The following is a 14,212-nucleotide window of genomic DNA, read 5'->3' on the forward strand; positions in this document are numbered from 1 at the left end:
ATTTTATTGTTCATTCTCAGTCATTGCTGCTTTGTCAGTGCTGTGTTGCTGCTGATGCCACAGAACGCCATAGGGACAGGCAAGGTTGGGTAGAACAGACATAAATATTCATTTTTTATCGTTTCCACCACGGCAGTGAGGTTAAAGGTCAGAGTCGGCTACAGATCTAAGATCTAAGCACTGCCATTGTTCAGCGGTTCAGAAGGACAAGATCTACAGTAAATGCTCCATTTTCTGTACTGACTACTACAAATACAGTACACCAGAACTTTCAGCTACTTTATACTTGTATCCACCATAACAGGCAACAGAATTTTATCCTTATTACCAAACTACTTCATCTTAAACTCAGTTTAGTTTAGCATAGTTTGGAGATTGTTTTTCATATAAAAATTATGATCAACCTGCTGTTCAGTGAAAAAAATATATTTAAATTTTTTTTTGATTTAAATGTTTTGAAATATTTTCATAACTTGATTTGATCTGGGCTGAATCCCGTAGAGCTTTACCACGGCAGGTGGAGTTGCATTTAAAGCTGCATTTAAATGTGTTTCTGCACTGCTAACCATCACGAGTGAAACCCAGCGGATTGTTTTGGACTTGGAGTAGATAAATATTGAACAACATGCTGTTTTGCACGCTGTGTGTAGACTCCTGCCGTTTTGAAGGCTTCAGTGAAAGTAAACAGGTCTATGTTAGCGAAGCACTGGCTTTTGCATTAGCATTGCATGCCAGCTAGTTACAGTTACGGCATTTGACATTTTGTTTCACTGAGGCATTAATCTCGTGCTAATATATCCTAAACTATTATAATATATAATATACTGCATTTACATGGTTTTGCTACCAAGCAGATCCATCACAGCTGGTGCAGTAGCATGAATTCTAAGGTGTAGGTTACAATGTACAGCTGCACCTTAGACTTTATGTAGTACTGTAAGTCAAGCTTAGTGTAGGAACCTTTCTTTCTTTGTGTTGTTTAAAGAAACAGACACATTTTTTTGAGTAGAATGACAAATAAAAGAATAACCAATGGTTACTGTTTACGAACACCACATGACAGGTGCTGCAGTTTTACATTAAAAAAATACATTCTTAAGCTTTCATGGGAAGGTGAAAGTATAGAGTTAGTGCTGAAAACAACAGGATGTAAATACTTTGAAAGTCTGCTAGTAATGGCAGACCAAACTGTACTTTATAAAAATGATGTAATGTGTAGATATATTAATATAATGGGTCATTCTGTGCAATACTTCTGCTTCTTGAAGAAATGCAAAAAAATTGTACTTTTTCTTTCTCCAGTTCATTTGTATCACAATAAATTAAATTAAAAAAAGAAAGAAGAAGAAATCAAATGAAAAACTAAAGCTACAGTTTAGAGAACATCTACCTCTGAATTAAAAATGACAAAATAAAAAACTCAACTTAAAGGAAGTACATATTTAACCTTTGAAAGAAGAAAGAGAAAGAAATATCACAGATGTAGATTCTAGCTATAGATAAATTCTCTTTATCTAAAGCTTTTTGACACTAAATATTTATCACAATACAGAATAATTATGTTAGTTCTTTACAATTGTTTAAACAAGTTTTAGTGTGGAACTAAATCAGAGCACAGACACTGGCTAACCTTGGGTTTCTCAAAAATATAATTTCCTCTTGATTTGTACTTATTATTATGTTTTTTGGGGGGAAATGGGGAAAAAAAGAAAAAGGCAAACAGTTTCTGGACTTTTCTTGCCGCTGTGATACGTTTACTTTCCTCCCTCGCCGCTCTTCACTTGAGCAATTTTAACACCTAAAAGCAGCGAGCTTGTCAGCCAGGAATCTGTTTCGCAGAGGACTAGCCCACCCGTCCTGTTAATGTGGGCAATGAATTTTATATTGAATTATGTGCATGGATGGAAGTCATTGCTTCTCTTCTGCTTTATTTCCAAGTTGAACTTGCTCACCTTCAGAGGGTGACAGAAAGAGTTCTCTGTGAGACCTGCTTTAATGTCCTTTTTTTTGTGCTAATTGTCATTTATCCTTTAGAGAGGAGCTATCTCGGGGAAAATTAGTCTTTTTTAGTGTTAGCTTGTTGGATTGAATTATTAATACGTTTCTGTTTTTAATCTACGCTTGACACACAGACAACGGTCGATTAATCAATTTGCGTGATGGATCACACTGCCAGCGAAAAAATGGATTTGTCCGATAGTTTAACCTCTCACAAGTGATGGGATGCTGCTTAAAGTATTCCAGGGAATCTGGGTTTGGTTTAATGCCAATCAAATTTGCGTCCTCCTGCCTAACAAACACATATTTATCATCTTTATTTTAACATTGGGCGGATCACAGGTCCCTGCACATTCACTTTAGTACTCTCTAAAGCTCTTTATTTTGAAAGTCAGCCATATCATCACAAGGCATGGCTTGATTGATAATGGCCTCTGATGAATGATACATGGCGCTGTGCAGCATAATGCAGCATGGATCATATAGGCAGAGAACTGCGTGCGACACAGCATACTTGGTTTCCTGCACGAATCCTGTACAGCTTCTTTTTTTTTTGAGGCATTAAACATTTGATAGATATCCAGTGCAACAAATTGAAGAATAGTAATTCGTTTTTCCTGGTATGGGCTCAGCTTGACTTTGATTCAGTACAATACAATTACACTTCTTATTGCCCATTTGGTCCTGCTATCGGGAATTAGTAGACTTCTCTGACAGATGAGCACTTTCCGTACACTCTTTCAAAGATTGGCAGAAACACTACTGGCTGTTTTTCATTTGACTGCTGGAACTCGGGGCCGTTAACCCTTAAATATACACGGGAAAAGTAGCCAAACAAGACTCCGTTTTGTATAAAAATATCACTTTTATTTTTCAGTCTACATTATTGTCGCTCATTTAGGGTGTAGATTTGAGTAAGTGGTGACGTGCAGCAGCTTCCAAATATTCTGAAACAAATATTAATGATTCAAACCTTCATTCAAACATTTCTTTAAGGTAGAGAGAAAATGTTCTCTGTCAGTCTTTCACAGACAATAAAATTAATTCAGTGTTTTAACTAAAGTTCAGCTAAAGTTCTTTTCCTGGCTGAATGCCGTACTGAGAAACCTCGTTATTTCTATAGGCCTAGTTTATACAAGGATAGTTTCAATTCTGAGTACAGGAACAATGTTACTTAGCATTTAAACTCCAAAGAGATGAATTCAACAAATACCAAATTTAACAGAGTACAACTCTCCTTCACAAGTGGAATTCTTAAAAAACTAAATCTTACTTATTCTTTCAGATAGTGGCCTTGGTGACTATTATTTGACATGATTAGATTGCTAATAGTGTCGCATCTGTGTGGAAGTAGCAATTTACCCTTTATAAAACTTTAAATATAGTTTAGTATAGGGCTGCTCAATTAATCGAATTTTAATCACGATTACGATCTGGGCTTTCAACGATCATTAAAAATGACTGAGCCGATTATTAGCCCCTCCCTCATTTATCCGCGACACCTTAAAGGCCGGTCCGTGAAAATATTGTCGGGCATAAACCGGTCCGTGGCGCAAAAAAGGTTGGAGACCGCTGATTAAGAGGACCCGAGGGAAGCTCGGAAAGCTAAGCAGAAGTTATTTGGAGAGTGACTGCTGTTGGTTGAAAAGAGAGGTAAAAAAAAATTTATTATTTTTTTAAAGTCATTGTTAACCCTTTAAAGCCGGTCAGAGCTGCATGCTCCGTTTTGCGTAACTATTGTTAAATCCCTGTATAACCTGAACCGTGTAAGCTAGCGCAATAATTTGTTTTGCATATGAAACCGGAGGAGTTGTACTTACATCTTATGCCATCAGCTTGTCCTCGGTCACGGTTTCGTTCCACATATAGCTTTACAAAAATTGCATAAAAAGCGCTTGCAGGAACAAAAGCATAATATTCCAGAAACACGCTTTGCCGTTCCTATCAGCTGTTCGTAACACTTCCCACAGTGAAATGATGCACATGCTGTTTTCTTTGCAAATTTGCATCATAGGATTGTTTGTTTTTCCTGCAGTATATAAAAATTGCTGTATCTCCAAAATAAAACTATGAAGACACTCAAAATAAATTTCCTGTGGTGGGAAACTATTTTTTGCAACTTTATTGTATTTAAAGTTTTGAGGGATAAACCTCTTAAATTTCTCCAAGTAGAAATATATGTAAACAAAACAAAAGCGATTTTCAATTTTTTTTGTAGTTTATTGCACTTTTTTGCAATTTATGTCATTACTATGGACTTAATGCATACATATTATTAAAAATATGGGCTATAACAGTTGTATTGATGTATAGCAACTTGAAATGCTCCCACAAATGGCACTACAGCATGTAAAAAATAATATAAGCTCTGGTGGACTTGGTTCTATAGTAGGTCTTAAAGGGTTAAATAAATATCGTCAAATAATCGTGATCTCAATTTCAGTGAAAATAATCGTGATTATCATTTTTGCCATAATCGAGCAGCCCTAGTTTAGTAATTAGTCCACTGGTTCAGGGAGATGGGCATCGTCACAGTGAATGGTATTTGGACTGATGTTTATATACCAATAAACTACTCTTAGTGAATACTCAGTGTTTTGAGCAAAATACAAAATAGATTTACCAAAGTAGGAAAGAAAACAAAAGCCTGTCACAGGATTACAGTTTATATGCTTTTCTTTGTTTTTGTCCTGTGGATGCAAACAGAGATTGAATCACAAAACACCTTGTTTTTAGACTCTAAATGCAGTGAGGGGTTGCACTAGATAAACTGTGAATCATGCAGAATTTGTCATGAAAAATATATGGTTGTTCTATTTAAGGTCACAAGGCCCAAACATTAGTGTGCTTGTTGACAGTCAGAATGAGAAGTTTAGTAAAAGGTTTTGTGCACTGGAGTAAAAATATAGAATTGACTTTAAGTGAAACCAGATGTTGATATGGGGAAAATGACTATGCAGTGGAACTGTTAACAATTGAACCATTTTTTATAAGCTCACCATGTTTTATGTAGAATATTTATGTAATGTATTTCAAATGTATTGAAAAGACAAGTACAAAAGCTCAAGTAACTACCTTTTATACTCAGATGCAGGGATTTAGAGTAAGTATTGTCCAATGCTAAGTGGAATGAATGAATGACGCAGGACTGTGAGCATCTTTTATCATGTACTCCTCTCAGCCTCAGAGTTTCACTTTGTTTAGTTTTCACCCTGTAGAGGAGAATTTCCAGCACTGATTTCTGACGATGTCATATTTCTTGGAAAATCACATGCAGCAGATGCTAAATGCGCCTGTTTGCAGTTGTAGAAAGTTAATGACAAACACTGCATTATTCTGTGGAAAGTCAAGCCATATGGCACAGAAAGGATCAAATAAATCCCGAAACGAGACTGCTTTTTGTCCTGATTTGACCGCCTGTCGTATCTCGTTGTACTTGTCCTTTTTTACAACATGCAGAGCTTCTGCTAAATTCTATTTTTCAATTTCAAGCAAGGCTGTCTTTATACTTCAAACTATATATTTACTCAAGAGTCTTCACATTGCTTTTGTGTCAGCTTTAATTTGTGCTATAACTGTTTTTTCAATACTCAAGAGCCAAAATAACTGTTATACAACACAATCGTGTTCACCATAGTGAACATGACACCTCCCATTTATCTCTCTGTTTCTCTGCCAGTTGTTTGGGGCCTTGCTGCGAGGCTGCTGCGCTGACCTCTCCTACCTGAATCTCTCCAAGAACTCCTTCTCTCACAGGTGGGCATTCACCTCAAGTGTAAATCCCAGTTTAGGCTATTTTTATTTGAATATAAATATATAAATATATATATCAGTTTGCTTAATATGACTCAGCCAAACAGCTCTGGAAATTTTCCAGTCAGGAGGCACAGAGGAGAGCGAGCATCATCATTTATTTCCCGTAGATTAGCGTTTAGCCCTGGACCTCGCTGATAGAATTAGCATACAAGCTCACATCGCATCCCTCATTTATTCTGCCTCGCTGCATCTGTGTGTGCCGAATGTTTCCAGCTTCCTTTAATGTACACATGTCTCTGTTTGCTAACAGGTTTTCTGTCTGTCAAGCACTTGTATGCATGCCCAACAGTGCTTGGGTTGTTGTTGTTGTTGGCGTGCGTGTTGTGTGCGGTTGAACCCTGTGTGTGTTTGTTATCTTCACTAGCAGGCAGAAGCCGTTCCGGCTCTCATCATGTCATGTCCCACAGGAGCCTGGGAGCTTCCCTGCTCAGCATATTACATTACAGAATTACAGAGAAAGAAGTTGGTGAAAAATGAGACTAATTTTAGACGGGAATTATTGTTCCAATCCCCAGGCTCCCATGCCTCCTTCTTTTCCCCTATCCGTGTCTACTTTTATCTACTCTATCTCTCTATCCATCTTTTTTTTTTTGCACCTGTCTAGCAGCACCTCTATTTCTCCCCTTCCTTTTACTTATGGCATCTATTCTCCATCAGTCTTTTCTTTCTGCTTTTTATCGTTCCCTTTTTCATAACTCTTCTTCCCTCATTTATACCTCTCTCCTTTCCTTCCTCATCATTCTCAACTTATACGCCCCACTCTTCCTTCCCTGTATCCTTATCGCTCTACCTCCTTCTACACATTTTATCATCTTTACCTTTGCTCTTTCTCATCACATTCTTCCTGTGTTTGTAGTTCCTAGTTGCAGTCCTCCTGCTGCTCTTGTGGTATTAAATGCACGCTGGCTCGGTGCTGCCGGTCGGATGGCTGCTGTGTTGCCGTAACGACACGAAGGCACGAAACTGAACCGACTTGATAAGAACCGACCACCTGACTGCTGCTCATGAATATGGAGCGGGCTGCCTCAGACCACTCCTTTACCCTTTGCACACATACAGATGTGGTCACTTTTGACTAACAATGAGGAGTCTAGGAAGATGCTGCCACACAGACGTGCAGGCACGGTTACAAGTTGCTGATAGAGCTCTCTGGAGAGTGTTTCATGAGAGAGACAGTGACACCGTATCTGCTTATGTGACAGAAGCCATTCTGTATCCGTGCAGCTTTGACGGGCTATATGCTAATCGTTACAAATGGGTCAAAGGAGAGCTGCTGTTACACACACTGGGAGGTTATCTGAAAAGGAGCGACTTGTGATTGTAGTGCAGCTGCCGGGGTTTCTCTCACTACTGTCTTCCTCAATGTCTTTATCTTCTTTTTTCTTTTTTCTTTTTCCTTGTGACCTTTTCCTCTTTTTTTTAATCCCTCACAACTTCATTTTCTCCCACTTTTTCCCCCTCTTTATCTCACATTTTCCCTTTCTCATTTCCTCTCTCGCCATGCAGTTTAATCTTATAGCCAAGCTAACATGGTTTTGTCTGCATGGGGCGAATGTTCTAAAACAGGTTACTGTACTCTGTCAACCATGCATTTGCCTAATGGGAATTCAGACGCCACAGTTCGGCACGTTTACTTCCGCCCGTGTGCGTACGCCACTTTTAAAATGAGAGCCCGTTAAAAGTTAAATGTGTCTCGGTCAAATTTCTCAAGGCCAGCGTGGCAAGTTGCTAAATTATATTCTAATAGACAGTCATAACAGTCAGTGTGAAGCACTGGGTCATGTGCACAAGGACAATAAGGGCTCGGGCTCACGCTGCAATATGCACACAGGAATTTGTTGAAGTGGAACAGAAATTGGAAGGGTGTAGTGATTATTCATTATATTCCCAGCCAGTCAAATTACTGCGCTCATATCTGTGAAGCAGCTGTGCCAAACACATGACAAAATTGTCTCAGCAATCAGAGGAGAGGAGAGTGCAGAGCAGCTTTCCCTTTTAGGCTATTTTGGGGTGCTGGTGCAGCATTACAGGGTGTATTACTAAAGACAGGTGATGTCTCTCTTTAGTTCTGGCGTGTTTGTGCAGTTTTCATAACCGTGGCTAAGTTTGCACTTGCTGTTGGAGATGCTTTGAGGGGACTTCCACAAAACGCTTCCTTCCCCAGCTATCCAGACAATTTTTTTAACATGAATCTTTTAACGCCCTGCTCTCTGAGACTGACGTAGCAGCTGCCTAGGCCTGACATATTTTCAAGCTGAAGTGTCAGTGGAAGAGGAAACACTAAAAGTAATTTGTGTGTTTCTGGATGTTAGAAAGTAAGGTTGACAAAGTGTTGATGAAGTTTGAAGGACTTGTTTGAAAGTGTGACTGTGTTTCTGAAATGGCTTAATTCAGATAACGGAGTCAAAGTGTTGATCGAGCTTAAGGAAGCCATTACAATAAGGTGCTAAAGCATCATTGGAAAAGACGAACCTTAAATGATTATGATATGTATGATTAAACTGTTAAAGTAAGGAATAAGCCTTTTATTGTAGTTTGCTGTCATATTAAACCAACAATAATTTGGTGAATCATCAATTGTGCAGTCAGGATAGATCAGGGACTCTGAACATATGGTATATATAACTCCACCATCACCCCTGGGTGGTAGTTTGTCTGTTCTTCTCAAGCTGGGGTGCTCTAACAGAGTCCTTGGAGTTTGGGGGTTCTGCTAATTAGGACTATGCTCTTCTGGATGGAGATCTCTGATGTTATAGTTCATACTGCTCTTGTTACCAGTGGGACCTGTTTGGATTTTACTTTTCAAATCTGCTCCAGTTGTTTCTTTAGCTCCTTGTACTCCTAGTACTCTATTTTCTCATGCTTCTTCTTCCTGATGTTGCTATCTGCTGGGATTGCCACATCTGTCACAACTTTTTTCTAATCTTCCGTGTCAACCACCTCTATGTCTGGTTGGTTGGCTGCTTGTCTGTATGGAACTGGAACTCCCACAGGACCTCAGCCCTGTTGTTCTCAACCACCTTTGGTGGGATTTCACATCGGGACTTGGGGACTTCTAGTCCATATGCGGCGCAGATGTTCCTGTAGCCTATCACAGTCACTAGGTTGTGCTTCCAAATGTATGCGTTTCCAGCTTGAATCTTACATCCTGCTACTATGTGTTGGATAGTCTCCATGGCATTTCTACACAGTCTGTAGAGACGGCTGAGCACTTCTAACTGTGGATCTGTTGCTCAGGGCCTATTCTAGTGGACAAGGACATATCGATGTTCAAAGCTGGTCAAAGAAAAAAAAATCATGCTGAGATAAAACTTTGGTTTTAAACTGTGGTACTGGGAGTGGGTATGACATTGATTTTGGTTAAAAAAATGTTCTTCACCCTCAGCATTTCAAAATGCAACATGCATGCCTGTGCCTATGTGCTTCATAAAATACACTGGGTTTCAGGTGGGAGGGACTGAATATAGTTCAAATCCCTGGTGGCTGCTTTCATAGAATTGTTAATGAAATCAGCCGCAGCTGTGCTTTTCATGTCAAGTATAAAAGATTGTCTATCTCTCTATATATAGGGGTTTTTTTTGACTAGTGAACTATGAGGTAAATTTTACTTCTCATGAGTTTGCTTTCAAAGTGCCTCATCAGTGACAGCAATACTCATTTATCAGGTAGAAGCTAAAAAAAAGAGTTTTGTGCTGCACAAGTAAACAACATATCAGCCGCCTGAAAAGCAATAGCAGGTAATCTTTCCAAGAAAAACAAACTTCATCTTTCTGCAAGATGAATTCATCCTTCCCCTCACTCTCTCCTCCTCCTCCTCCTCGCCACTCATGACTTTATCGTTCCTCCTCTAGCCTCCCTTCCTCATCCTCCCCTGTGGTGAATTATGTGTACAGCGCGGGGGCTGGAACGGCAGATTGACAGCTTTGACAAGTGCTAAATAGATCGGAAACAGTACACTATATTCATTCCATGAATGCCGAGTACAGTGCCTGCTCTGACTCAGAGGAATGTTGTTCATACATGGAGACTTATTCTCTATGCTTCCTATGATGACGGGCTAATGTGCTGTATATGTCAGGCAGATGGTTAGATAATAGGTCCATGTTACCTTTTAAGTGATGGCAGTAATTAATGCCGACTTCACCTTTTCATGCTGTCGGGTTGATATAATACTGACCCAAATGTCGCAGCGAGCATCTTTTTTGCTTCAGCCTTCTTCTGGCTCTCTTCCCTCCCTTGTTCCCCCCCTGTCATTGCTCTGCTTGTCTACTGCAAATTCTCTGTCACTCTTTATGAGCGTATCAAGTCCTCCTGTCATCCTCGCTCTTGTTATAGATCAGTGTCATCCTATTTTTCGGTCTGCCTGATTAAGATTTAACTTAAATGCTCTCCTCGGTGCTCCTCTCCCCCTCTGTTTTAAAATCTTCCTGTTTTTTCTGTACTGTCCTTTTTCCAGAAAAGCCAGAGATTCTCTGCCAACTTTCCGTCAGTTCTTCAGCTCAGCATTCAGCCTCACACATGTCAGCCTGGCCTCTATGAAGGTCCCCCCTGATTCGATGAGGTGAGTCGCTGTGAAACGCATGGATTTTCAGGGAAAATCAAACTGGAAATTGGAAGTGCTGTGCAAAAGTCTTGAGCCACCCATCATTTATGTATATGAGGAAAATGGGAAAGAAGTACAACAATTTAATTTAAACATGTGGAGGCGTACATGGACATAAGTATATAAGGCAAAAACAGTTTGTACAATTCTAACAAGCCTGAAAGTCAATATTTGGTATAACCACCTTTATTCCTTAACTCAGTTGCTTTAAACAGTCTCCAGGCTTCTTGAAGGACATTCAATACTCTTCTTTGGATGTTGGCTGCCTTTTGTTCTCATCTCTGTCAAGATGATCCCACACTGCTTCAATAATGTTGAGGTCCAGACTCTTTGGAGGCCAATCCAAGACTGATGGTGTTTTTCTATCCATGTATGTTTTTACTGCGTTGGCTGTTTAGGATCATTGTCATGCTGAAAACTGAAGCTGTCGCCAGTCAGACATGTTCCAGATGTTGCTGCATGGTGTATCAAAATCTGATGGTACTTTTTTGTGTTTGTTATTCAGTAAATTTTAACAAGGTCGCTGACACCACTGGCCAAAATGCAGTGCAAAACTGTGACAGAGCCTCCACTGTGTTTTACAGACGGCTGTAGACATCCACTGTTGTAACCTTCACCTGAACCCCTCCATATATTGACAAGGATTTGAACCATATTTGCGTTAATGACTTTATAAGACTGGTTGCCAGTGATTTTCAGTCCAGGTCTTGTGCAATTTGGGATACCTCAGCCTTTTCTCCTCATTTCCTTTCCTTGGCTTCTTGACAGCCACCCTTCCACTGACACAGTTTCTGATCATGATTCATACGTCAGCGTTAAGTTGCTTAAGAAATAAAAAAAACCCCCAAAAAATAAAACCCATTCCTCTGTAAATGGCGAGGATTGAAAATGACTTAAAATCAAGCAACGTCCGGCGGGAGGAAAAAAACCCTGTTGCTTTTGCACAGTACTTCAGGATCTTTTGTATGTATTGTTATGTGTTACTGGACCTTGGCTCATTACATTGTATTTCCATATGACACAAAAGACTAAAGTTTATTTGATGGTGGAAAAAACAAGATATAATCCCCAAGAGTCACAAACCTGTATCCAGATATAGATAAAGGAGAAAAATGCCAAATAAACAAGTCAGTCAGAAAAATGCATCAAAACAACCTTTCAAAAGCTGCTCTGTGAAGATGCTCATAGTTCTGACAGAAGAAGTGACCTGTGAAGAGAGAGGTCTCTTTTCTCTTATGACACATAGATCAAAGTCAGCGCTGGGCACAGTTGCCATAAAGGTACCAAAGCACTATATATTACTAACTGGCATGTTAAGTCTACATATAAAGAGGGTCAAAGAATATGCTCAAGCTCAGTGTCTGGCAGTAAACTGGTAATTGTATGCTGTCATCAGGACCAACCCATGATAATTAGGGGTGCATATGTCTGATAAGCCAAATTAGAATCTGTCTTTATGATGTGACATTATGACAAAACCAGTCACAAGAAATTGACTTTTTTGTCATCAGTCTTCAGGTTTAATTACAGTTTCATTCAGGGAGTCATACAAAGGAGTATTGTTGTGAAATTAGCGCACACCCTAAATGGAGTTCTAAACAAAATTGGGTTGGGCTTTGCTTTAGCTCATAAGACTGTCAGTCGAACTCTGCTGCCATCCTGTTAGAGCTCATATAGGTTGTGCTACTCAAAATGCTCTAGCCTGCCCACAGTTGCTGTGGAGGTGCAAGCAGCTTGGCAACCCACCATTCCTGCTTTGCCTTTCATGCTGTGTCTAACTTGATCAGTCTCATACTTGCTGTCATTGGTGTCTGCTCTGTAATGTGCTAGGTTTGCTGCTGCTATCCCACAAAAGACCCCACACTGTCAAATATAAATTACTGCAGATAGAAATATCAATCATCTTTAGACTCTTGTGGTCCCGACCTAACTACTGTTAGTTTTGTATTCTAATTATGTATTGATACACTGGGTCTTCTTGATGTGGCTACAGTATAAATATTCTGCTGACTATATGTTTAGCTTTGACCTGTATATCATCATTTGTGACAGCCAACTGGCATCTGATTCTCTTCCACTTCATTTGGGAAATCTCTAGACGTGATGCATATACTGACTTGGCAAAATATCCTGTAATAAATGCCAAGATGCCAACAGGATGCGCTAATATAGACATCAAGCAGCTACTGAAATATTATGCTAGTATTATTAGAGGAAAAAAAGCTATAAATTACCTGCTAAGGAGACGCTGGAGAAAGTGTGTTCCTGTGCCTCCTACATACTTTATGACTGAAATTTGGAGAAGCCACTTACTCCTACAAGATAAGTTTAAAGTCCTTTTTGAAAATAGAAATATTACAGTAGGCTTGGAATTATGAATTAAGCGAATCTGTTGCTTTAAAAAAACCTCACTTTAATAATTTTTTGGATGATGTCTCCCAGCATTTCTACTACAAATTTCATGCACAGTAGGAGTAATGAAATCTGCAAAATAATCCAATTACGGGATGAAACGCCTTAAGTGAGCAAACGCGGACTTGAGGGAGACACGTTTCTTTCGTTATGATATTGGACGCAGCATTTCCCCCTCAGACTACCTGCCGAGCAGCTGTGCGATCAGGTACATTTTTTACTTTTGCGGGAGAATAGTGATGAATGGAAACTTTGCGGGTACAGCCAGAACTCATATTCTGTTTAGCTTCAGTGGAGGTTGATGATATATGTGGGTTATAAGACAAACTCGCGCATCTTGTTATTTTTAACTCCTAACCTTGTTCAGGGTGTCACTGGCAGTTTTGACTGCGAGTGCTGAAGAATGAATTCCCACTGGGGCCACTCCAGCTAAAAATGTATCCACTCATGATGCTGTAAGCTGCTTTAGTTTCAAAACACTGTATAAACCGAACTCAAGGAGGAAGACCGCTGAAGGCTTTTCGGTTTTCCATCCAAAAGGAGACTCGTAGAAATGGGAGAGCCCCCCCCCCCCACCCAATGCATTATTTCTGCATTCCTATTCCTGTACTCTAACTTTAATGCATGCAGAGGCCTTGATAGGAGGAGGATAGTACCCTAACCTGTCCTAATTTAAAGCAAAAACCGCCCAGCAAACAAGGTTGCCATTTTTCGGTCATCATTGTTTCAGTACAAAAATAGCTTATGCCATATGGAGTGTGGTTTGCATCCAAACCACCAGTGAGAGTTAATCATCAAGGTGCACATTAGGCTTCAAATGCTTTTCCTTGACAGTGGAGCCAGTTCACTGTTCCGTTAGTTGACTGGCCTTCAATCAGTTGACACAGACTGAAGCCCCCGTGTTGGCCAGCTTCCACTGTGCTGACGTGTCTTTGTGGAGGACTCTATGCCCACCAGCTTCAGGAGATCTGTAGCTAAACCAGCTCACAAAGCAGCCAAGCAACAAAAAAAAAGGAGTTTCCCAACGGGGATAAATGGAGTTTTGCAATATTACAGTTTCTCTGCTAGGCGTATAGCCTGCTGAACACAATCAATAGCAGAGAAAACAAAGCAAAATGCCAGCAATTGGGATGATTGCGCGCTGCGTGATGGATCCCTGCCAAAATGGATGGAGCAGACTCCCCACTTAGCACTTTTCCTCATTACCTCCTCATGGTGCATAACTCTTAAATGTGTATTCATTGCACAAGAACAACCTCCAGCGGAGCCTTGATGTGCAAATGTATTTTTCCCCCGCATCCAGCTGGGCTTGTGTAAATGTACAGTCGCTACAATCGGCCACTTCTGAATAAAACTTGAAGGTTTTTGAGGTAATTTCTGTTG

General features: G+C 39.9%; 1 protein-coding gene across 2 annotated transcripts in view; it reads left to right on the top strand.

Moving 5' to 3' along the window:
* Nucleotides 1-14,212, top strand: part of carmil3 (capping protein regulator and myosin 1 linker 3) — a 101,374-nt gene that overhangs the window by 48,780 nt on the left and 38,382 nt on the right. For both annotated transcript variants that reach the window (XM_085377004.1, XM_085377005.1), the window contains exons 15-16: nt 5,678-5,754; nt 10,271-10,375. In XM_085377004.1, the coding sequence (XP_085233130.1) occupies nt 5,678-5,754; nt 10,271-10,375 (182 nt within the window). The remainder of the gene's footprint in view (nt 1-5,677; nt 5,755-10,270; nt 10,376-14,212) is intronic.

Source organism: Diplotaxodon limnothrissa, linkage group LG18 (genome assembly GCF_057381915.1).
Source record: "Diplotaxodon limnothrissa isolate DT_005_m linkage group LG18, D_limnothrissa_male_GT1.1, whole genome shotgun sequence".
Taxonomy (NCBI): domain Eukaryota; kingdom Metazoa; phylum Chordata; class Actinopteri; order Cichliformes; family Cichlidae; genus Diplotaxodon; species Diplotaxodon limnothrissa.